The sequence below is a fragment of the Lithobates pipiens genome, unplaced genomic scaffold (genome assembly GCF_037356315.1).
Source record: "Lithobates pipiens isolate NorthernLeopardFrog02 unplaced genomic scaffold, aLitPip1_a1.2 Scaffold_1, whole genome shotgun sequence".
In the NCBI taxonomy this organism is placed as follows: domain Eukaryota; kingdom Metazoa; phylum Chordata; class Amphibia; order Anura; family Ranidae; genus Lithobates; species Lithobates pipiens.
The window spans coordinates 113672852-113695838 of record NW_027507685.1 but is presented as its reverse complement, the minus strand read 5'-3'; the positions used below and the strand labels follow the sequence as shown (position 1 = coordinate 113695838).

At 46.1% G+C, this 22987-nt stretch overlaps 1 protein-coding gene across 1 annotated transcript in view; it reads right to left on the bottom strand.

Moving 5' to 3' along the window:
- The window catches only part of KIF4A (kinesin family member 4A), a gene marked incomplete in the record, with an annotated part of 62542 nt that overhangs the window by 5720 nt on the left and 33835 nt on the right, over nucleotides 1–22987 (bottom strand). Inside the window, 21 exon segments of the mRNA XM_077474343.1 lie at nucleotides 211–327; nucleotides 1912–2061; nucleotides 2137–2244; nucleotides 2405–2482; nucleotides 3397–3525; nucleotides 3697–3867; nucleotides 4655–4787; nucleotides 6061–6155; nucleotides 9238–9393; nucleotides 10385–10498; nucleotides 10735–10818; nucleotides 10929–11039; nucleotides 11573–11717; nucleotides 11855–11958; nucleotides 13071–13253; nucleotides 14069–14140; nucleotides 14629–14734; nucleotides 14813–14871; nucleotides 19066–19198; nucleotides 21551–21612; nucleotides 22054–22229. Of these exon segments, the coding sequence (XP_077330469.1) occupies nucleotides 211–327; nucleotides 1912–2061; nucleotides 2137–2244; nucleotides 2405–2482; nucleotides 3397–3525; nucleotides 3697–3867; nucleotides 4655–4787; nucleotides 6061–6155; nucleotides 9238–9393; nucleotides 10385–10498; nucleotides 10735–10818; nucleotides 10929–11039; nucleotides 11573–11717; nucleotides 11855–11958; nucleotides 13071–13253; nucleotides 14069–14140; nucleotides 14629–14734; nucleotides 14813–14871; nucleotides 19066–19198; nucleotides 21551–21612; nucleotides 22054–22229 (2486 nt within the window).

Here is a 22987-nt window from a genome sequence, read left to right as displayed (position 1 = left end):
AACACCCTAACCAGAGTGCCACTCTCCAGCCTTTGAACGTGGTATACCGCAGCCAAGGAACGTTGGCCTCTTCTCCCTGGGACTAAAATGAGCACTTAACCCTTGCAGCGCAAGCACAGCCCCAGAGTTGGGCTATAAGGATACTGGTATCTGTACTGTGCAGGGGCGGTACTGAGGTGGGCTCAAGCGGCCGGGGTAGGCTGGACTCACCGTAAAGTTCTCTCTGTTGCGGCACTTTGCTACACCACACATGCAATCTTCACCGCAGTTCTGTTTACTCTTCCTACAGCGGCACTTTTTATTACCACAACGGCCTTTACAAGCGCACTGCGGCGAGAGGAAGCAGCACAAACAAACATTTAAGGTTTGCCGAGGACACCACACATTACAATTAGAGCTCATTGACACTTGCTTCGACTTTACCACACATTAAAGTGCCTTCCACTTCAACAAAGCTCCACAAAGGCCCCCTGTGTGAAGAGTTTGTGTTTGTTTTAAAGGGGTCCAGTAGAACCCTGGTTCAGCAAGTCCCTGGCTCCAAACCCCCCGGCTCAGCAGTAACCCCCTGGCTCCAAACCCCCCCCCCCCAGCAGTAACCCCCAGCCCTAACCCTCCGCTCAGTAGTAGCCCCCAGCTCCCATACTGCACCACATGCGACATTGCAAGTTTCTCCGGCCCCCAGCTCTGCTGATCCTTTGTCACTCGGCCCTCTCGCCAGTAAACCCCCCCCCCCCCCCCGCTACAGCGTTCATGTTGGACACCTCATGTCACATATGCTAGTGTCTCCCACTCTTGTCCCCCAGCTGTGCTGATTTTCAGTCCTCTCTCCGGTCCCCACTCACCTTCCACACCAGGTGTGACATGGCTAGTTTTCTCCTGCACCGGTCCCCCAGCTCTACTGATCCTCACCTCCTGCTATAATTCTCCCACACTGCCCACCATGTGTGACATTGGGAGTTTCTCTTGCTCCAGTTCCTCAGCTCTTCTGTAACTCCGTTCCCCCTCTGGTGCCCGCTCACCATCTGCACCACGTGTGAAATTGCTAGTTACTCCTGCTCCGATCCCGCAGCTCTGCTGATCCTCCTCTCTGGTCCCCACACTCACCTTCCACTATATTGCACACTGTGTGACATATGTCAGTTTCTCCTGCTCTGGTCCCCCAGCTCTGCTGATACTCTGTCACTCAGTTCTGTCTCACCTTCGGCTATAGCTTTTCCATGTTGCACACCTTGTGTGACATTTGCTAGTTTCTCCCGCTCTGGTCCTCCAGCTCTGCTGATCTTCTGTCAGTCCTCTCTCCAATCTGCGCTCACCTTCCACACCACGGGTGACATTCGCTAGCGTTTCCCGCTCTGGTCCCCCAGCTCTGATGATCCTCCATCACTCAGCCCTCTCTCCAGTTCCCACTCACCTCCTGCTATATAGCACTCCCATGCTGCGGCCCACCTGCGCCACCCGCAGTTCGGACCCCGCTCACCTTCCTGCACATGTGCTGCGACGTCTACACCAGAGGCTCCCAGACTATACACACACAAACAAACCGGAAGCACCTGCAGATGACATCTTTCTGGTTCGCTTGTTGGTGTCCCAGTGCACCCTGGGATATCTCATACCTCCAAAATCAAAGAGAAGCCAACTCTGAATAAAAGCACCTCTGCAGGCGCTGTTAGCAGCGTGGTCAGACTTCTATGGAAGCTTTGGAGACTCTGAAGCGCCAAGTGACACGGAGGATCATGTTTTAAGTGAACACAACGTGTGACCAGGAGTGTAAGGTGACCATTTAGTGACGGGAGCTTTGTTTGGCACTCAGAAGGCATAAAAAAAAAAAAAAAAAAAAAAAAAAAACACACACCACAACCAATGCTACATTCCGAAGCGAGTGTAAATGATCCCTTACTCATAACAGCTCACCCCATTGGCCAGCTTCCTGGGCGGTTTAACATTCAGAGCCGGTACCCAGTTCTGGTCACTTGTGTCTTCTTCGGAATCTCCAGATTCAGATAACAAGTCCTCCAGGATCAGAGTGGGAGCTCTGGCCGTAGTTCTCCTAAGATTTTTGGGCTGAGACAAGACATGTTATCAGTACAAGTTTCTAAACTAAAAAGGAAACATTGGAAGAGTAAAAAGGAAGGTTACCTTTGGAGGGATGAATTCAAAGGGAGAATCTGGCGAGGCCATGAATAGCTTTTCATTTGATGTGGTGCACATTTTTTTTGCACTTGCAACTTGAAGTAGCGCTAGTTTCTGCACAGGAGAGAACATAAAGCACAGATCATTTGATACTGGTTTGCCTTTACACTTTGAGTCATGGCAAATAAAACCTCCCCCTTCTTACCAACAGAACCCGCAGCATAAATAAAAAAACTTCCTCCCATACACCAACCTTTGTGTTTCTTCCACTCACTTGTTTATACAAATCATTTTCTTGAAGGAGTTGTTGGTTTTTCTCACAGAGTTCCTTCATTTTTTCAATTTCTTCATCCTTAAAAAGAAAAACTTATTTACAAAATTGAACTTTTTTAAGCAACAAATAAAACCCCCAGTAGTGAATACTACTAAAAGAAAGCTCAATCTCAAAATAAAAAGAATATAAAAAAAAAGGAGCAAAGATGAAAATGTCATGTGTGCAGTGTTGTATGACTGCGCAATTGTCATTCAAAGAGTGACAGCGCTGAAAGCTGAAAATTGGCCTGAGCAGGAAGGGGGGGGGGAAGTACCCAGTAAGCAAGTGGTTAAGCTGGAAATTGGATCGTCATGCAACACTGTACCCAAAAGTAAATGGGTATCTTTTTCCAAAGATTTTTTGGTGGTATTTGATCACCTTTGGATTTATTTTTTGTAATATAAATTGGAAACTCCCGCCCCCAGAATATTTTCTACTTTGTTACAAAACATATCCAATAAAAGCTACAATTTCATATATATATATATATATACACACACACACACACATACAAAAGAAACCGACAAATACAGGTATGCATTAAAAAGATAAGTAGCACCATGGTCAGAATTGTATTTATAACCTTCAATAACTGTTATTTTCCAAACATAACAGTATTATGTTAATTGCTTGGAGTTTGCATTTCAGAAGCTAGAGGGCTGAAAAAACAAACACAAAAACGCTGACTCTTGTAAGTGGGCAAGACGCAAAAGGGTGACAAGGCAGCCATTTCTATAAAGGGAAAGCTGTGTTGTCACCCTTTGCATCTCCCCGTTCCAGCCAGGACTACCGCAAGGCACATGTACGTCACGGTGGGTGTGGCTAAAATCAGTCATCATGCCATTACCCCATTCAAAAGAAAATATCAGGCTGGATAACTGATTGGATGGTGCACGTATATAAAATATTTTCTGCTCTAAATTCACATCATCCAAACAATGTAGAACATTCACCTGGAACTTCAGCCTCTCCAGCAGCTGCTTCTCCCTTTCAGTCACTCTGTCCTCTGTGTCCTGAGGTGGCTTCTGATCCACAGGAGTGACTGGCTGTTTTTGCTGCAGCTGGCCCAGCAGATAAAGGATCTGCAGAGAAACAAAATTACCTGGTCAAAATTTTAGACAATTTTTCTTTTTTTGAATGCCAAAGCCACAGTCACAAAACTCTGAGCCTCTCTGCTGCAGAACTACCACTTGGTTGCAAAGCCCAACAGGTGCAGAAGAGTTGTTCCAGTTCAGAGGTCACGAGAGCATTACCTTCTCCTGATGTTGCTGCTCCATCTGCATCAGCTGGCCCTGATGTTCTGTGTCTATTTCCGCCATCTGCTTCCTTTCTTCAAAGATCGTTTTCTGGAGATCAGCATATTGGGCCCGGCACTGCTTCACGTTGCTTTCCAGCTTACTTGTCTGAACTTTGGTAGAGACCAGCTAGAAGACATTAGAGGGAGGAGGGAAAGACAACATGCAAAATGGAGTCAGTGTCACTTAATATGAAATCTCATAGGGTCCCGGTGCTTAAATTGACAGACAGCAAGCCACACTCCAAGCGACACACACACACACACCACAAGCGCGAGCCACAGACAGTGAGTGAAACAGACATTGTGAGCCACATAAGCACCACCAACCATCAGAAGTCAGTGAAGGGTCCCCCCACCCTCCCTTACATCATAGTGCACCCCCTATATGCTGGGAAGCAGAAAGCGCAGGAGCTGGAGGAGGACCAGAGGAGGGCTGGAGTAGGCTGAATGCTGAGACCAGGGAAGACTGAGGGGTGCTGCGGCGGCATAGAGAGGGACATGCTCTGTAGGAGGAATTCTGTCCTCCACTCTGCTACCAACTGCTGAAACAGGGGAGGGGACCACAGCTGCAGGAGAGAAGTGATGGCCTCGTGTTTGACGCATGTGCCATACACCCTCTTGTCCACGCAGTGCTTTTGGGATGGAGTAGCGCAGTCACTCAGGCTCGTCATGGGAGAGATGCGCAAAGAGCCGGTGTTTTAAATCCGCAGACCGCTACAGCGAGGTGGTGGCGACAACTATCCCTTTACAAAATACTTCCTGTCCTCTGTACATGCAAGAATCTGTCAGCGATAGGGTCTCCTCATAGACCATACATAGATCACCCCCCCCCCCCACCCCCCCGAGGAGAACTACCACCATTAAACTTGAAATGATTAAAACAGAAAAATACAATAAACGCCCAAATAGCTTACCTCTCCCATTAAATATTTCAGCGCACATTTGGCTTCCATGAGATTGGTGATGGTTTCCCATCTTCGTTTCACCCGTTCTTCCTCATTGGCAACATCCAGAAGCTTTTGCTGCAAGTCGGCTATTTGAGCGCTCCTGTAAAAAAAGTCAGAATATAAGAAGGAGCTCTAGCCCAAAAAATGTTTAAGATAGATCTAGTACAGCCATCCTGGCGATTTCATTTTACTCTCCTTTCCGGGCCTATAAAATACCAGGTTGATCCTGCCAGTCCTTGCTGGTTATGTCACTGCCTCACAAAACAGTGAATCACCTGCCTCCAGCGAAGAAATGGCAGCGTAGTCACACTCACGTCTGCTGTGAATACAGCACAGTACTCAGGTGCACAAATAAAATGTTCTTGCCTTTGCTAAACAAGCCATTAGTCTGTCCATCAGAGAGCCAGTCACATCCTGGGCTCCCAGTGCCACCCCCTCTCACCATTCGTGTCGCCCTAAAGGGCTCCGCCCACACATTTGCTGCTGTCTTGCATGATGTGTAAGGACCGGTTCACACCAGATGCAGTCCACTGCATGTTTTTTTTCTGCATCAAAAATGTATGGGCAGGAGGTTATATGGGTTCTAAAGGAAGAGTTTACACCAGAATGGCAGGTTCCAGTGCAGGAGGGGAAAAAAACAAAAAACAAAAATAGTGCCTGCATAAAGCCTCAGCTTCAAACCCAATGTGAGCGCCCGAGTGCTTTTACACCAGGGAGCTGCACTGGCAGGGCGGCACAAAGTCCTGCCAGCAGCTTCTTTGCAGCGGTGAATACACCGCTCCTGCCCATTGATTTCAATGGGCAGGGCTGCCGAACCGCTGATGCAGCGGTGTTTTGCGGATGGATATAACCCCTTTTCGGCTGCTAGCGAGGGTAAAAAACCGCCCCCGGCCGAATAGCACCACTAAAACGATGGTAAAGCGGTGCAAAAAATAGTAGCGCTTTACCGCCGGCGCCCGGGTGTGTTCAGTGTGAAAGGGCTCCAAGTACACAGTGACACCATAAACTAGACATGTGCCTAATTTCTGATAACTTAACTATTAAAATTATAGGTATTGGAATTTCCTTTCAAAATTTGGCTGTTCGTGATCGTAATGAAAACGAATTTATCCGAAATAAAGAATGCCAAATCTAAACAAATGGAAAATAATGAATAAAACATTATTTTGTTCCCTTCCATTTGTTTAGAGGTGGCATTCTTTATTTCAGATAATTCATAACATCATGCGCTTACCCTGACTAGAGACGTAGAATAAATTGTCAGGTCTTTTGCCATTTCCCCACACCATGAAAAAGTCAAAATCAGAATTGGGGAAAGAGAGAAGATTGTGGAACGTGCACATGGCTCATAATTTCGGTTATAGGAACATTACCTGAGCTCCATTTCCGTCTCTAGGCTCTCAATCTGCCTGGTGACCGACTCTTCTTCCTCCAGATTCCCCAGTTCTGCCACCGTGTAGGTTCTTCTCTAGAAAAACCAAAAACACAACAACATTACTTCAGCTGACGATATTAACATTGTAGCCGGTTTTAAAAAACCCAACTTCAGGTTTTTACCTCCATTTTTTTTTTTTTATAAAATTGTATTTTTACAAAACAAAAAGTTACACCACACTCAAAATAATGACACATGTAACCAAGAATATAGTGTGCAGATTTCTTTTGAAATCCCTTCCTTAAAATAAAAATACAAAAAGGAGTGCACTTTAAAAACAAAATAGCGCACTTAATTTTGTCCCCTTGTCCTCACTTAACCCAATCCACCCTCCACAGATTGTTACAGTCCTGAGATTCAATAACAGTGACCTCAAGTCTTTGTTTACATCCAGCGGCGCAGTAATGGTGGCAATCAGCGAATTTTTGTGGGACTGCGATATTGCGGCCGACAAAACCCCCCCCCCCCCACACACACACACACACACACACACAAAAGCGGACACTGACACTTTGGGAACCAGCGACATAAATACAGTGATCCGTGCAAAAAATATGCACAAGACACAGGATCAGCACATTCCCCTTTAACAGAACGTCAGTCTGCCTTTCTCCTCAGCAATCGGGGGGTCCTAGTGAACATCGCATCCACTGGACCGCTGATTGGACAGAGCAGGAGCCAATCACAGCAGGAGCGTGCCGCCGGGCCCCCGGAAGTGTCAGATCTACGCGATCTGGCAAAGAGCAGCCGGCCTGCCGCAGAAAAACTACAGTGGGCAGTGCGCAAGCGGTTAAAAAAAAAAAAAAAATCACACCTGCCAATATTGTTAGACAGATAAAAACCAGCCACACCAATTTTATCTGTTCGGACGGGCACTAACCAGAGCTGTTAGGATTCTAGATTTAGGCAACTAACTCGTAGCTTTGTCCACTGTATCCGATCGTGCGGCTATCCCAGTAGTAAGATTTATTGCAAGAACCTAAAAAGGGGTTTGCTTTTGATACCATGTCCTCTACAGTGGACCTTCATATAGAACATTGCAATGTTGCTTTTCTTTCTGGGTTTGCTGGCCCTGGTGCAGTCAGGTAGAACTGTTTCTAGTCGACCCAACTTTTCGCTTATGCCATTGGATGTATATTTTTGGGCCGGACCTGACAAGCTATGAACTACTATTTTGATATAGACCAGGGATATGCAATTAGCAGACCTCCAACTGTTGCAAAACTACAGGTCCCATCATGCCTCAGCCTCTGGGTGTCATGCTTGTGGCTGTCAGTCTTGCTATGCCTCATGGGACTTTTAGTTCTGCAACAGCTGGAGGTCCGCTAATTGCATATCCCTGATATAGACCATTAACAAAATGCATTATTAAAAGCGGTAGTAACGTTTTTTTTTTTTTTTTTTTAAGCCATAATGTACTAGTATGCACTGCACACTAAATAAATTACAGGACCTACAAAAAAAAAAAAAAAATAATAAAAAACACGCAGCCCTCCGCTTTCACTTGTCCCCGGCAACTTCTTCGCTCAGTCTTTATTCCGGGTTTGTGATCTTCAACCGCGTGCTTGGCTGTGCCGAGGTGACGTTATTCATGCGCACAGGAGTCACATTGAAGCGGCACGCAGAGGCCTCCAGGGCCTGTCAGTGAGTTTTGCAAGAGCCGAGTTTACTACCACTTTTATTCTATCCCCCTTCCCAACCTGTGTGCCGATGCTATAGGGTCAATTAACATTTGGGATATGCATTGTACACCGCCTTTTATTATTTGGTCTCGGGTTATAACAATGCATGTGTCAAAGCAGAAAAAGTCCTGAAAGTGGTTGTAAACCCTTACAAACCACTTGGACCTACAGGTAAGCCTAGATTAAGGCTTACCTGTAGGTCCAAGAAATATCTCCTAAACTTACATGGTTTAGGAGATATTTACTAAAAGACAGGGATCACTGTATACATCGGCGCGCAGGCGCACCATCGGCATTAGCAGCATGCCGCTGCTAACGGCGATATGCCGCTAGTGGCGGCTCCCATGCGCGGGAGTGAAGTCATCGCTGCTCCGGCGCTGAGTGGCCGGAGCAGCGATACCCGGAAAAAGATGGACGCTCCGCACTACAGGGGACAGCGGTGGCATCGCTGGCTCCCGTGTCAGGTAAGTGACACATAATGGGCTACTATGGTATGCATAGTAGCCCATTATGCTTTACCTTTGCAGGGAGACTAACAAGTAGTAAATGGACTCAGTAATGGGCCGATCCTGAACCCTTACCACATGATCAGCTGATCATGGAAGAAAAAAAAAAAAGAGGACTAAGTCACTGGCCTCTCTGTCAGAGGGACATCGATCCCGAACAGGGAGAGCCACTGCCACCTCATCTGTGCCCACCAGGGCCACCCATCAATACCAATCATTGCTGCCAGTGACACCTAGCAGTGCCCAGTGTCACCTCATCACATCAATGAAGAAGAAAAATGTTGAACTATGAAAACTATTTGTGAAAAAAATGAAAAATTCACATGGGTACAATGTTGTACAACCGTGCAATTGTCAAAGTGTGACATGGTGCTTAAAGCTGAAAATTGCCACCTGGGCAGGAAGGGGGTTTAAGTGCCCAGTAGGCAAGTGATTAAATATATCTCCAGAGAGGATTTACAAAAGACAGTATGATAAAAAAAAAATTGGTGTTTTTTTTGTTTTTTAACTACTCTGTAAAAACTAGACCGTCAGTAACATAAAAAATAATCCAAATTAAAACATTGGGGTCGATTTCCTAAAATCTGGTGCAGCTCTGTATACACCAATCAGCTTCAAGGTTTTTATTTAGTCATAGCCTAAATTGTCAGTCTAGTTTTTATTTAACCCCCCACACACACACACACACACACACACACACACACACACACACACCTTTTACGATACAGTGTCTGCAGATAAGTACCTTTCATTGTCTGTTGGTATAGTTATAAGTTGGGGGGATGGCATCTCCATTGGTTCCTATAGGTATGTTTATACATAGTAGGTGAGGTTGGGGAAAAAAAAAAAAAAAAAAAAAAAAAAATAGCCCCGTCCCCCCGATGGGACTTGTACATTTTAGAGAGAGAAAAGGTTCAATGCACTCACCCGAATCTTTGGAGGGATGCGTTCTCCTGCGTCCTTTTTCTGCTTCAACTGGGCAATATCCGCAGCCAAGATCTTTCTGTCTTCAAGTAGATCATTTAGATGCCCCTGGGCTTCCTCTGTGCTCACAAGAACCTCCACCTCATTGGCTAGCCAGTTCTGGGGGGGGGGGGGGGGGGGGTGGGGGGGGGGGGAGTGTGAGGAGAAAAGAAACCATTAAGAGCCCAGTAGTAGCTATTGCAAAAAGTCCATAAACACAGGCATATGTATGTATGTATGTATGTATGTATGTATGTATGTATGTATGTATGTATGTATGTATGTATGTATGTATGTACATATACATATATATACATATATATATATATATATATATACACATATACATATACACACACACACACATACATATATACACATATATACACACTTGGAAAGCTTTAGAAAAAATAAATAAAATATAACCCCCCACACACCCCTGTCCATTGAAATGAATGGAAAGCTCTTCAAAAGCGCTCATTGTTTTACTTCCAGTTTACATGCGCCTAAAGGTGTGAAGGGGGCCTTAGGCTCAGGCATGCACGAGGGTGTGGCTTAGCTGAGAAAACCCCCACCACCTGTCCTGAACACCATAGGGAAGGGAGTGTCACCACTCCAGGAAGATAGTCTAATAACAAAAGCTAAAACGCTAAAGAAGCCACAGGTGCCGACAATGCATGTAGCAATGAATGAAAAGTGGTTCTGGACAACCACACTCTGGGCTGTCCAGAACCACTACCGCTATGATTAAGCACTGTGTGTAGTGCAAAATGCGTCAGTTTTCTTGTGCTGTGACATGCAATTTTGGATTTAGTTTTTTTTCCCTGGAGTGCACCCCTTTTCATTCACTGTCCTGAACACTCCTGGGGTGTACAACATAATTTGCCTAGACAAACCCAGGATGGAAAAAAAAAAAAAAAAAAAAAAAAGAAATTATATACTTTCCTATGAAAATAATTAACATACATACAATATTGGGAGAGTGAAGTTCCACTTTAACCCCTTCCGTTAAGGCAATGTAAAAAGGTTGGAAAGTCAGCAGCTGCTCTTCACTGGAGCCCAGATAAGTGGGAACACCTAGACCGACCAGCCATCAACTGGGTTCACATACCTTCACTCTAGTGGCTGCCCCCTCCATGCCTTTATTCTGGGCATCTTTGCGCCTATCCATGGCTTCCTTCTGCTTATGCAGGGCTTCCTTCAAACGCTTATTAGAGGTCGCTGCCTAAAAATATTATATATATAAAAAACATTTTTTTAAATAAAATGAGCATTTAATATAAAAAGACTTAAAAAGCAGATCTGCACACAAAACACTAACATGTTAAAAACGTTTTTTCCCCCCAAAAAAGTCTTTCATAAAGTAGAACTCCGGGCATGTACCCCATCTAAGCCAAGGATCAGCTTATTTTACATCAACTTTGACAAAATGCTCTGTGGAATATAGAATTATTTGCTGACCTCTTCGGTTTTCCTCCGCAGCACACTGGCTTGCTTCTGGAAATCCCTTTCCAACTTCAGCAGTTCATACTGACGTTTACGGTCCTATAAAAAAAAAAAAAAAAAAAAAAAAAAAAAATACATATTGGGCATTATATATACATCAGGTACTGTAGAGGACATTACGTACAGATTGCTGTGGAAGTGCTACTTACCCGCTCTTTAAGTTGAATAACTTCCTTTGTTTTTTGCTGCTTGAAAGAACGGAATTTTTCAGAATCTTCTTTCATTTGCCTCATAAGCTGAACCCGCTGCGATTTCATGGCCTGCGAAAAGACAAGGCGACAAACTTGACATTTTGAAGACAGCTCATTCCCACCGATCCAGTGACCCCCTTTTCCACCAATAGGTGATGTAGCAAGGTCTCCGGTCTTGTCCAGACTAATAAGAACTTTCCCGGCCAGAGACAGCTGACATCCTTTATGTGGTGGGTCGGGAGGCATAGTGAGTGCGAGATGGAGAGGGGGCTTTCACAATGGCAGGACGGAAAAAAATAAAAAAGTCCTGCTAGCAGCATCTTTGGAGCGGTGTGCGGGACCGTACCGCTAGCAGCTGAATACCGCTAGTGTGAAAGGGGCCTAAGGGAGGGTTGCAACTCCTTTTCAGATTTGTTGTCTCCATCTGTGCCCCATTAGTGTCAGCTACAGGCATGACACACTTAAGGGGCAGAGGCATGAAGGGATTTGTAGTTTCAGCACAGCTGGAGTACTAAGGTTGCCTACCCCCTGACCAGAGCTACAGCATGGGGGAGGCAAAAGTCTGACACAAGAGCAGAATCACTTCGGATGTGCAGCTTTACCTGGATCTCATGGTTGAGTTTGCCGACTGTTTTCTCAGTGGATTCTCTGAGTTTGAGCAGCTTAGATTGCTCATTCAGCTTTTTCTTGAGGTCGTTCATCTGACCCTCCAGCTCTTGCAATCTCTTTCTCCGACGCTCGCTGAGCCTGCAGATAAAAAAATAAAATAAAAAAAATGTACGTCTCGATTGACATTTGAGAAGCAGAGTGGTTCCCATTCGTGCGCTTACTGACCCACTGCACAAAACCACCATACACATGGGACTTTACAGCCCCTCACTTACTTGGCTTGGTTGACGTCTTTCTTGGCAGAGTGAAGAGCCAGAACCAGTTCTTCCTTCTCCTTCTGCAACGCTCCCACTTCACTTTCCAGGCTTTTGATATTATTCTGTAGAGACCACCACAATAGCATGACCACCACAATAGCATGAACACTTTGCACACACAAACAAAAAAACAAAAAAAAAAAAAAAAAAAAAAAGGGAACCTCCACTTTTCGGAATCCTCCCACCAACCTCCAGTGTCACATTTGGCACCTTTTGGAGTCTAATACAGGTATCTTGCTCCCACTTCCAGGCATAGATACCCGCGGCTACCTACGCCACTTTCCATCCCCTGCTGTCTTCTGGGAGACACACAGGTCCCAAGAGACAGCAGGGACTAGTGGAAACACGCAGCGCAAGTCACGCATGCGCATCAGGGAACCGGGAAGTGAAGCTTCAATTCCCGATTCCCTTACCGAAGATGGTAACGACAGCACCCGAGAGCCGACGTACAGGTCGGCATCGTGTGCCGAGGACAGGTAAGTGTCCATATTTTAAAGTCAGCAGCTGCAGTATTTGTGGGCGGACACAGTGTAGGAAGAATCCATCATAAAAAGGGATTGGCACTGAATTTTTAACTTTAGAGTATGCTGGCAGTGCTGACCCAGGAGTCTACTAGGAAGCCAAGGGGGCTATGCAATGTAAAAGGAGCTGTGTACTGTGCAGGGGGAGGAGGGGGAGGGGGGGGGGGGACGCTGGAAAGTGTGGTGTTCGGGTTTTTGTTTTTTTCAATTGCATTTCAGTGTAAATATGAGGTCTATATTTTAAGTGTTGCCTATCGATAAAAAAAAAAAAAAATAAAAAAAAAAAATTAAGGGTAGAAGTTTGGTCGCCATTTTGAAGCGTCACAGGTTCGGTATTTACTCAGCGTAACATTTTTATTTAGGGTATAAAGTTGAGGCGGGGTTCCATCAGACTTGCTGCATTTTCTAATGCACATTGTGGGAAGGTCACAGTGTGCGGTGAAATCAGAGGAAGCAGTTTCAGTCCAGGAGAGAAGCTGCTACACCTCTGCAAGACTGAAGGGGAGGCCGGAGTTCAACTTTAATGCATGCTCTACGCTATACAGACCTTAAAATACAATAAACCTGCTTTACACACCCTAGCCGACAATCCTCATTGGGGAAGATTATACTGACAACTCTATTCAAACAAACAAACCACGTTGTCACCATACCATGTATTCATTCTGGATGGGCTCCAGATGGCTGTCATTCTGTGCCATTTTTCTGGCCAAGGCTTCCTTTATCACCAATGCTTTGTTCAGCTCTATCAGCTCCTTGGAGAGTTGGGCCTGTCGGAGGGCATGGTGGGTGGTGAACCCGTCAGAGTTGCGTTTCTCTCCACTCTCCGCATCTTTCTGCAGAAAAAAAAAAAAGGGGGAAAATATATGAACTGAATGGACACTGCATAAATTACAGCTTTTAAGCATTAAAGCAGACATATGATCAAAAAAAACAAAAACAAACAAACGACAAACACCAGATCTTTAAATAAAATACAAAATATATGTCGGTGAGCACCCAACCCATTCAAAGAATTGGTGGACAGTAAAGTGGGGGGAGAAACGACACTGCTTACCTGGGATCAATGGCACTACTGTAGGTGCAGCTAGAACCAGAACTCCCCTCGATAGCCCTTCTGATGAGGGCACAGCAGAGGGTGACTTTTTTTGGCAACAGGAAATACTAGCAAGGACCAGCCAGCTTCCCTCCAATTTCCAGTGTCCAAAAACCACACCCACTACCCGGAAGTCCCACCTCTCCATGCACGATATACCACCTTTGCTGGCTTTTATTCAGCCCTTGGGGCCCCAGGCCTCCCACCGGAACCAACCATGAGGGCACCCCTGCCACCCCCCCCCCCCCCCAATTGCTCCCACTGGCACCAATGATGGGAGCCCAATGCCTCACTGAAACAGTAGATCATATTTTTTCCCTCTGACGTCGGGACCTTTTCTACTCCCACTGGCCTCAGTCTGTCCCTCCTAAAAAGCCTGAAGGACAGTAAACTGGCACTTTGTTTAGAAAGTTTGTAGACCCCTGTGCATGCTTCTGTAAAGAAGCCCTGAGAGCCACTGTGCTCATCTTGAATGGAAGCACCAGGTGGACCAAGGGAAGTTTAAGAGACAGCTTTTTTCTTTCCAATCTGATTGGGTCACAGGTTTGACCTTACCTCTTCAGGTTTTGGCGAGGTGGAACTTTCAATCATAGCTTCAATTGATGCCGCAATCCCCGATCCTTCATCCTTGGGTGGGGGGGGGGGGTGGGGGGGAAACAAAAACATACATACTTCAAACATGCATCTCCAGAAGACCATGAATAAATGGCAGTTGATACACACAGAACTCCTAAAAGGTCAGTGCTTACAGCTGAATCATTCAGGAGCCACAAGTAATTTTCAACGCTGAAAGATTTTGCCACTTAATGAAAAAATAAAAAAAATAAAATAAAATAATAATAATATGGGCTGAAACACAGAGGCGTGGGATCCGTGAATGGTGGAGAGTGACGTGCTTTCGTTTGCAGTTTATTTTATTCATTTAAAGTTTTCCCATAGTCGGAAAGGGACTGAAGTGCAGCGGTCTTTGATTCTAGCAGTATCCTTTTGTGGATTTCTATTAGAAGTTTACATCTGCTTTGAAGGACTTTGCCATTACACAGACCAGAAATGGGCCTCACTGAGGTACTAATGCAATGCTATGCATTATGGGATACATTGTGTGACCTCCTCACCTGAAGGTGTGCGATCAGTTGTTGCAAGTTGCGGATGACCTCTACGTTGTCCTTCATTTCCTGGTCTTCTAAAGTCTCAACCATCTTCTGTAGATCCACCTTGCACCTAAAAATGGAAATAAAATGAGCCACACCCAAACACTCACATGACATGTTTAAATATATTTTGTATAAATCCACATACGCTGCATGTTGTCGAAGCTCATTAATCTTACTGGTTAATTTTTCGTTTTCCATTTCAGTCTAGAAAACAAAAAAACAAAAAACACACATTTAGAAAAAAAGGTTACCAAAATTATATTGTTACGGAGAGAAGAGACACTTTGGATGCAGAAGACAGTCACTCGCTTCTTTGCAGGCAATTCCTGCCCATAATAAAGTCCACTCACTGCTTCTCTCTCTCCTTGTGCAGGGTGGCTGGTCTGGTCTCCGCCCCCTCCCGCAGTTCTCTGTAGGCAGCCTGTAGCGGGTAGTCTGCTGAGCCACTCCTACAGCTCTGTTCTCTCCCTTGTGCTGGGGGGGGGGGGGGGGGGTACACTAGTCTTCTCTTTACCACACCCTCCCATAGTAGGTGGAGTCTGCTGGGCCCCTCCTACAGCTCTGCTTGAGCCTGAAGTGGATGGAGCCTGCTGGGCCCCTCCCAGAGTGGCAAGGTCACTACTACTTTTAAATGGCAATAGCTGAGAGTTTGCAAAGACCTTCGGTGCACACACAGTACATTTAATGAGCTAGAGACGCACACATACATACATACATACATACATATAAAAAAAAAAAAGACAGCCAAGGCTGAAATTTGCCCCTTAATGCCAATTTCTGGTCTACTCCTTGTCCCTCAGAGGAAACAGAGGATCCTGGATATAGAAAAGGAGCGCGGATGCCACCCTTTCTCCTCTCACATGGAGCTGTAGGCCTTCCAGGTATGATGGTATATCTTCCGTGAAGAAGATTTCTGCGCCCTCAGCATAGTTGCAATCACCGAGTCCGACAGACCCCCGATGGTAAAGCCAGGTGACAGAGTGGACCTTGAGATAGGAGGTCCTCTCGCAGCAGTTGCCAAAGAGCGTCTGCCACCAGACGCACCAGGTCTGCGTACTAGGGCCACCAGGATTACTGGGATCCCCTCGGCTTCCACTCTGAAGCAGACGTGGCAACAGTTTTAGTGGAGGAAAGGCGTAGATCAGCTGGTACTGATCCCACTGAGCCACCAGCGCGTCTGATGCGTTCGCCCACGGATCTCTTGTCCTGGACACGAATCTCGGCATCTTCCGATTGAGACGGGAGGCCAATAGATCCACATCTGGTATGCCCCATTTCAGGCACAGCAGTCTGAATATCTCCAGATGCAACGCCCATTCTCCTGGATCCAGCATCTGCCGACTCAGATAGTCCGCCTGCCAATTTTCCACCCCCGGGATGTAAATGGCTGATAGAGCCGGGATGTGTCGCTCTGCCCACCGAAGTATGTGAGCGACCTCCCGAGCAGCGGCTGAGCTTCTTGTTCCCCCTTGGTGATTTATGTACACCACAGCCGTGGCGTTGTCTGACTGTATCCTGGTCGGACATCCTTGAAGACACATCGACCACGTGTGGAGGCACAGACCGATCGCTCTCAATTCGAGCAGATTGATTGGCAACCTGGATTCGTCCGACGACCAGAGGCCCTGAGCCGACTAAATCCCAATCACTCCAGCCGGATAGACTGGCGTCCGTAGTGATCGCCGTCCATTTCAGAGGAAGGAACGGATTTTCTGTACTGAATCACCGGGGGCCTCAACCACCACCAGATCAGGGAGTCCCTGACTGCCTGGCTCACCTGGACCTGTCGATCCAGGGACAACGAAGATTTGTCCCATTTTGTCAAAATCTCCCTCTGCGGGACTCTGGTGTGGAACTGGGCATAAGGTACTGCCTCGAAGGAGGCTACCATGAGCCCTAGTACTCACATGCAAAAAAGGAGTGAGGACCACTTGCAGTTAATCAGTAGTTTGACCGCAGATCTGAGAGTCTGCAATTTGTATGAGGGGAGAAAGACCCTTGCTTCCCTGGAGTCCAATAGTAAACCTAGGTACTCCAGATGCTGGGTCGGCACTACCACAGACTTCTTTTGGTTCAACAGCCACCCAAATGCTCGCAGAGTCTGCATGGCGATTGCAACATCCTCCTAATTCTGAGGCGGAAGATGCTCTTAGGAGGAGATAGTCTAGGTAACCCACGATCGTGATCCCGCGTTGTTGCGCCAACGCCAATACTGGAGCCAGTACTTTGGCAAGGACTCGGGGGGGCTGATGCCAGGCCAAAGGGAAGAGCCACAAACTGGTAATGGGCTTCGACTGCCAAAAAAAAAAAAAAAGCAGAAATTTTTGATGCCGAAGGCATATGGGTATGTGCAGGTATGCATCCTGGATGTCCAAAGACGCCAGGGAGTCCCCTTGATGGAGTGCAGCGACTACTGAGCGAACTGATTCCATTCTGAACCTCTGCACTTTTACAAAGTGATTGAGGGCTTTTAAGTCCAAGATTGGACGTACCCCTTCCTTCTTGGGAACCACAAAGAAATTTTAGTAGAACCCCTGGAAGCATTCCGATTCAGGAACTGGTACAATCACCCCCTGATTCAGCAATTCCCTTACTGCCCCCAGCAGGGCCTCCAAGCGAACCGGGGACACAGGTATGCTGGAGGGGAAGAATCTGTTTAGCGGCCAAGAGAGGAACTCTATCGTAGCCTGTGGAAATCAGGTTGCAGACCCATTGGTCGGATAACCGGGAGGTCCCCCGGGCTGCAAACTCCCAAAGGCGACCACCCACCCGATACGTGGGTGGGGGCAAACCTTCATGCAGTAGCACTTTTGTTCGCAGGCTTGTGGTTCCAGGGACGCTTTTGACAGTCCGTGGACATCCTGTCGGGCTGGGAACATTTTGTCGAAGCACCGGGTGGACGGAAAAGCCACTTGTGAGCGGAAAAAGGAGGGCCCTCGTCTGCGGTGTGGCTCCTTAGCCTTCCTGGCCTGTGGGAGTAGTGTACTCTTACCACCCGTGGCATTTTTAATAATGTCATCCAATGAAGCTCCAAAGATCCGGTCACAAAGGAAGGGAAAATCCGTCAGGGCTTTTTTGGATGCCTGGTCAGCAGACCAGCATTTAAGCCAAATCAGGCGCCTCAGCACCACAGCTGACACTGAAGCCCTGGATAACAGAGGGAGAGTATCCAGGGCCGCGTCAAACTTAAGGCCTTGCACAAGTTGGTCTGCTAATTTCACACAGACAGGGGAGGCGTTCTGCTCTCCCAATTCCCGGTGCAAAAGTTTTGCTCACTCTGACACCAGTGCGGATGCCAGTACTGGTCGCACGGCTGACCCTCACAACCGTAAACAAGGAACGAGCCACTGCCTCGGCCTTCCTGTCTGTGGGATCCTTGAATGCAGGAGTCCCCCTCTACCGGGATTGTGGTTACTTTATTTAACCTGGATACTTGGGGGGGGGGAGTCCACAACCGGAGGAGCCAACCACTTCTTGAGAAGGCTTTCCTCAAAAGGGGTAACATGTTTTTGGGGTTAAGGACCGCTGTCAGGGTGTCCAGGGCACAGCGCTATCCGCAGGTGACCCAGCTGCAATAGCCTGGATTTTTCCAGTTTCTGAACCCATACTGACCCTATCCTGTCTGCCACCTGCAAGGGGACTTAAGACAGTGAAGGTCCTGCTGCCAGGTGGGGGGGGGGGGGGGCCCAAGCGCCAGACTCACCCCCCCCCCCCCCCCCGTTCTGTGAATGTTACTAGCGTGCCTGCAGTCCTTAGGAGGTTACCCAGTTGCAGAGTGAAGAAACTGTCAGCAGATGTATAGAATAGCGGTGAAACGATCTGCAGAGCTTGCACCAGCGGTCAGGGAAGAGCCATCTAGCGTCCTGTATACACAGTGGACACAGGAAACGGCATGTGAGAGCACATGTAAGGCTGTCACAAGAGAACTGCAATGAACAAGTGCTCTGGCAAAAAAAAAAAAAAAAAGGACCGCCAATGCAACTAATAGGAAAAACCTTATAGAAAATGGCTGCTGAGGCTCACAAGGGGAACCTGCTTTGCCCACAGTAAAAATGGCCACCGTACAGCGCCATTAGGTGACAAAAAAAATAAAAAACCTGCCTGCATTCAGCAAGAACACCTCCACAGACACCTTTTGACATGGGAGAGAAGAGAAGGAGGTGAGGAGGCCCCCGAATCGACCTCCCAGAGTTATGCCTGGGAGCAGGGAGGGTTGTTAGCACAGGCTCCACCCTCAGGGCAGGACTAAAGTTCTGTGTATTGCGTTACAATTTTTGCCTAGTTCTCCTAATGGCAGGCTAACAAACCCATTTAGTTACAGAGAGGAGCTGTGTCGGTCGGTGAATATAAGAGAAAATAAAACACAAAACAAAAACACACTTTAGTCCATTTTCTTACCAAGATGATTTTCTCCAGAATATGGGCTGTCTGTTCTGCAGCTTCGCTCAGCTCTTGACTTAATTTTCCATTTTCCTCCTCCAAAGTTTTGGTTTTTATCATCAGTGACTGAAGGTTGTCACATGGCTTCATGCTGGAGGTGCAAAAAGTCAAAAAATAAAATAAATAAATTAAAGTTATATATAAAAAAGGGGGGGGGGGGGGGGGAGAGAGAACAGGACTCCAGTGGTGGATATTTCATATATAGTTAGTTACATTGCTCCAGCTTGGACCAACTATGTATATCCACACACCAAACACACAGGCTGGTTGAGATTTTTTTTATTATTTTTTTTTTTTTTTAAATGTGAGTGCATATCTGTTTTTGGCTTTGTTGAATAAAATGTAACCCTTTCATGACTAAGCCTATTTTTGGCATTTGGTGTTTACAAGTTAAAATCCATATTACTTGGAACCCCCAAACACATACACACGTGTGTGTAAAATATATCTACACACACACACACACACACACTTTGCAGTGGTGTTTTAAACACAACTTTTTGGGAAAAGGGACACTTTCATGAATTTAAAAAAACCGAAACAGTAAAATTAGCCCAATTTTTTTGCATAATGTGAAAGATAATGTTACGCAGAGTAAATAGATACCAAACATGTCAAACTTTATAATTGCATGCACTTGTGGAATGACGACAAAGTACGGTACCTAAAAAACTCAATAGGCAACGCTTAAAATTTTTACGGTTACCAGGTTAGCGTTACAGGGGAGGTCTAGAGCTATAATTATTGCTCTTGTGATCGCGGCGATACCTCACATGTGTGATTTGAACACCGTTTACATATGCGGACACGACTTCCGTATGAGTTTGCTTTGAGAGCTCGCAGGGACAGCGGGTGCTTAAAGTTTTTTTTTTTTTTTTATTTGATTACATTCCTTGTGACAGCAATAAAAGCAAACATCCCTTGTGACAATAGGTGGTGACAGGTACTCTTTATGGAGGGATCGGGGATCTAAAAGACCCCGATCCCTCCTTTACACTTCAAAGTATTCAGATCGCCGAAAACGGCGATTCTGAATACTGTATTTTATTTTTTTAAACCGGCACCATTGGCAGCCGAGTAAACGCTGTCCCCTCCCGCTCCTCCGGCATAACAGCCAAGCGGCTCTTAGCCGCTTCGGTTGTTATGACTGGATAGGCAATCGCCCACTGTAAAAAAATGGTACCGGGATGATGGAGTTCATGGGAAACAGCAAGGAGGTTCAAGATTCCAAGTGATCGATGCGAGTGGGGAGTAAGGGCAGCTGATGAGGATGATGATCATCATCAGGAACGCTCCAGAGGAAATACCAATTTCAAGGCACATTTAAAAGATTTGTGGGAGGTGAGGGAACAGGTGGAGGGAGCACAAGGATTAAGTAAATGCACAGACTGGTGGATGATTAAGGAAAGATCGGTTTACTCACTATATAATGGAATGGCACGTTTATGTTTGATGTACATATGGACACTTCCTGGAGAGTATTTGCACAACGAACTTTTATAAATCAATTTAATGGCTTGATTTATGAAAGATTTTATTGCATGGATTGTTCACTTTTATGCACATACCCATAAGGCCTCTTCCACACAGGAGGTAGATCCGCTCAGAGATGGACCTGTCATCTGCTGCCATAGCAGAGATCAACGGAACAATCTCCTGCTGAGCTGGCGGATGAAAGGTCCGTCTCTGCTCACTGACCAGGGAGGGGCTTGTCAGAGTGCCGCTGATTCCTTTGGAGAGATCAGATAACTAAAACGGACAGCATGTCATGCTTTCATTAGATCTCATCCGATAAGACAGATGGCGAACGTATCGCCATACGTCAGATTTTAGCGGCTCGGATGACAGACGGGTGTCAGCGGACACATCTCCACTTACATCTGTCTCCCCATAGGAGTCAGAGTGGCCCGCTCAGATCAGCCTGTAAAAAACAGACAGGGGGATCTGAGCAGGCTTGCTGTGTGAAAGGGGACTTAAGAATATTCTTAGTTTTTATATTTAATATTGTGTCATTACAGAACATGGTGCAAAATAAAAAAATAAAAAAATGTATAGGACAATGGCATTTTGCTTGTCCTTTACAAAAAAAGATAAATATTTTCATAAACATAATAATGCAAACACTTTCCAAGATTTGGAAACTTAAAAACCTCCTTTGGCCTTAGTAAATCGCTGAATAAAAAATAAAAATAGCTAAATATGATAAGTGGTTGAGAGATGGAGCAGGTTAGCACTTGAATATAGTTGCACTGGGTGTTTTGTAGTCCAGGGGAATAACTGGGCTGGTAACGCTGCTTGGGATTTAGGTGCACCAATGACTAGAAAACATCACATCACTTTTCAAAAAAATAAAAAAAATATTTATAATAAAGGCTAAAAAAAAAAAAACACAAAATAAAAAAAAAAGGTTGGCGTTGACCCAGTAAGAACGTCAGATTCTTACCTGGTCAGTACAGGTAGGGTCCCTCCGTGGGCTTGCAGCAACAACACCTGCAGATCTTGTACCTGTAAAAGAGGGCAATCGACATAGGTCGTGAAGCAAAACTGGACTGTTAACCCTTGTACACACGATCAGACATTCTGACAACCAAATCCATTGGATTTTGTCCGAAACTGTTGCATACACGGCCGGACAAAGTTGTCGGAAAATCCGATCGTTCAGAACGTGATGACGTAATTTCCTTACGATGGGACTACGTTCAGGCTAGTAGCCAATAGCTTTGGTCTAGGAATTTGATCTGAGCATGCGTGGCACTTTGTCCGATCGGATCATGTTGTCGGAAAATTTTATAGCCCAGCTGGAAAACTTAGTCCGTTGGATACTCAGACAGAAACAGTCTGATGAAGCCCACACATGGTCAGATTATCCGACAACACGGTCCTATCGGAATATCCGACCGTGTGTACAAGGGCTTAGACGTTTTATTATTCTCACATCTATTTTACCTGCTGCTTCAGGTGCTGAATTTCTGCAGCTTGTGGATCCGTGTTGACGATCGGCTTATTCTTAATCTTTCTGGCTCGGTCTGCGTAGCGCAGGGTATTAAGTGTCTCCTCCATGTTTGAATCGGCAGGACTAACACACGCTATCATCAGCGTGTGACTGTTACCCCCAAGGGAATCTGAAAAATAAATACATTTATAGGATTTTTGTACTCACCGTAAAATCCTTTTCTCTGCAATTCGACGACCGACACAGCTCCTCTCCGTAAATAAATGGGTTGTTAGCCCTATCACTGGAGATACTAGGCAAATTTTAATACAACACTTCAGAACTTTTATTTCCGCCCATGGGGCGGTCCCTAGGGCACAACCCCACAGTCTGCTTAGGGAGAACTCAGTACGTCAACGAGCAGTAAAACAAAGAAAAAAAAAAAAAAAAAAAAAAAAAAAAAAAAAAGAAGGAGGGGCGGGTGCTGTGTCGGTCGGTGAATTACAGAGAAAAGGATTTTTATGGTGAGTACAAAAATCCTATTTTCTTATATTCACTGACCGACACAGCTCATCTTTGTAACTAAATGGGACATCCCCAAGCAGTGCCAACGAGGGGTGGGAAAAAAAACCCAAAAAAATAAAAATAAACCAGCATTAAAACTTCATCCACTTTTGGTGATTGGTGCGGGGCGTGACCGGATGTCAGGGTGAGAGGTTGCGGCGGGCTCAGACCTACCGCCCGCTCTAGAAGCTAATGCTGCCGAGATAGTGTGGAGGAGGAGGAGGGAAGGAGAAGCCGAGACGTCGTGATGCCGCAAGAGTAACGGAACGGTCGGTCAGCGGAGGGCGCAACAGCGGAGGAGTGTGGAGGCCGCCGTAGAAAGCTCTCCCACAGAGGAACATCGGTCCCCTCGCAGAAAATCCCGGTGAGAGTGGGAATAAAGGC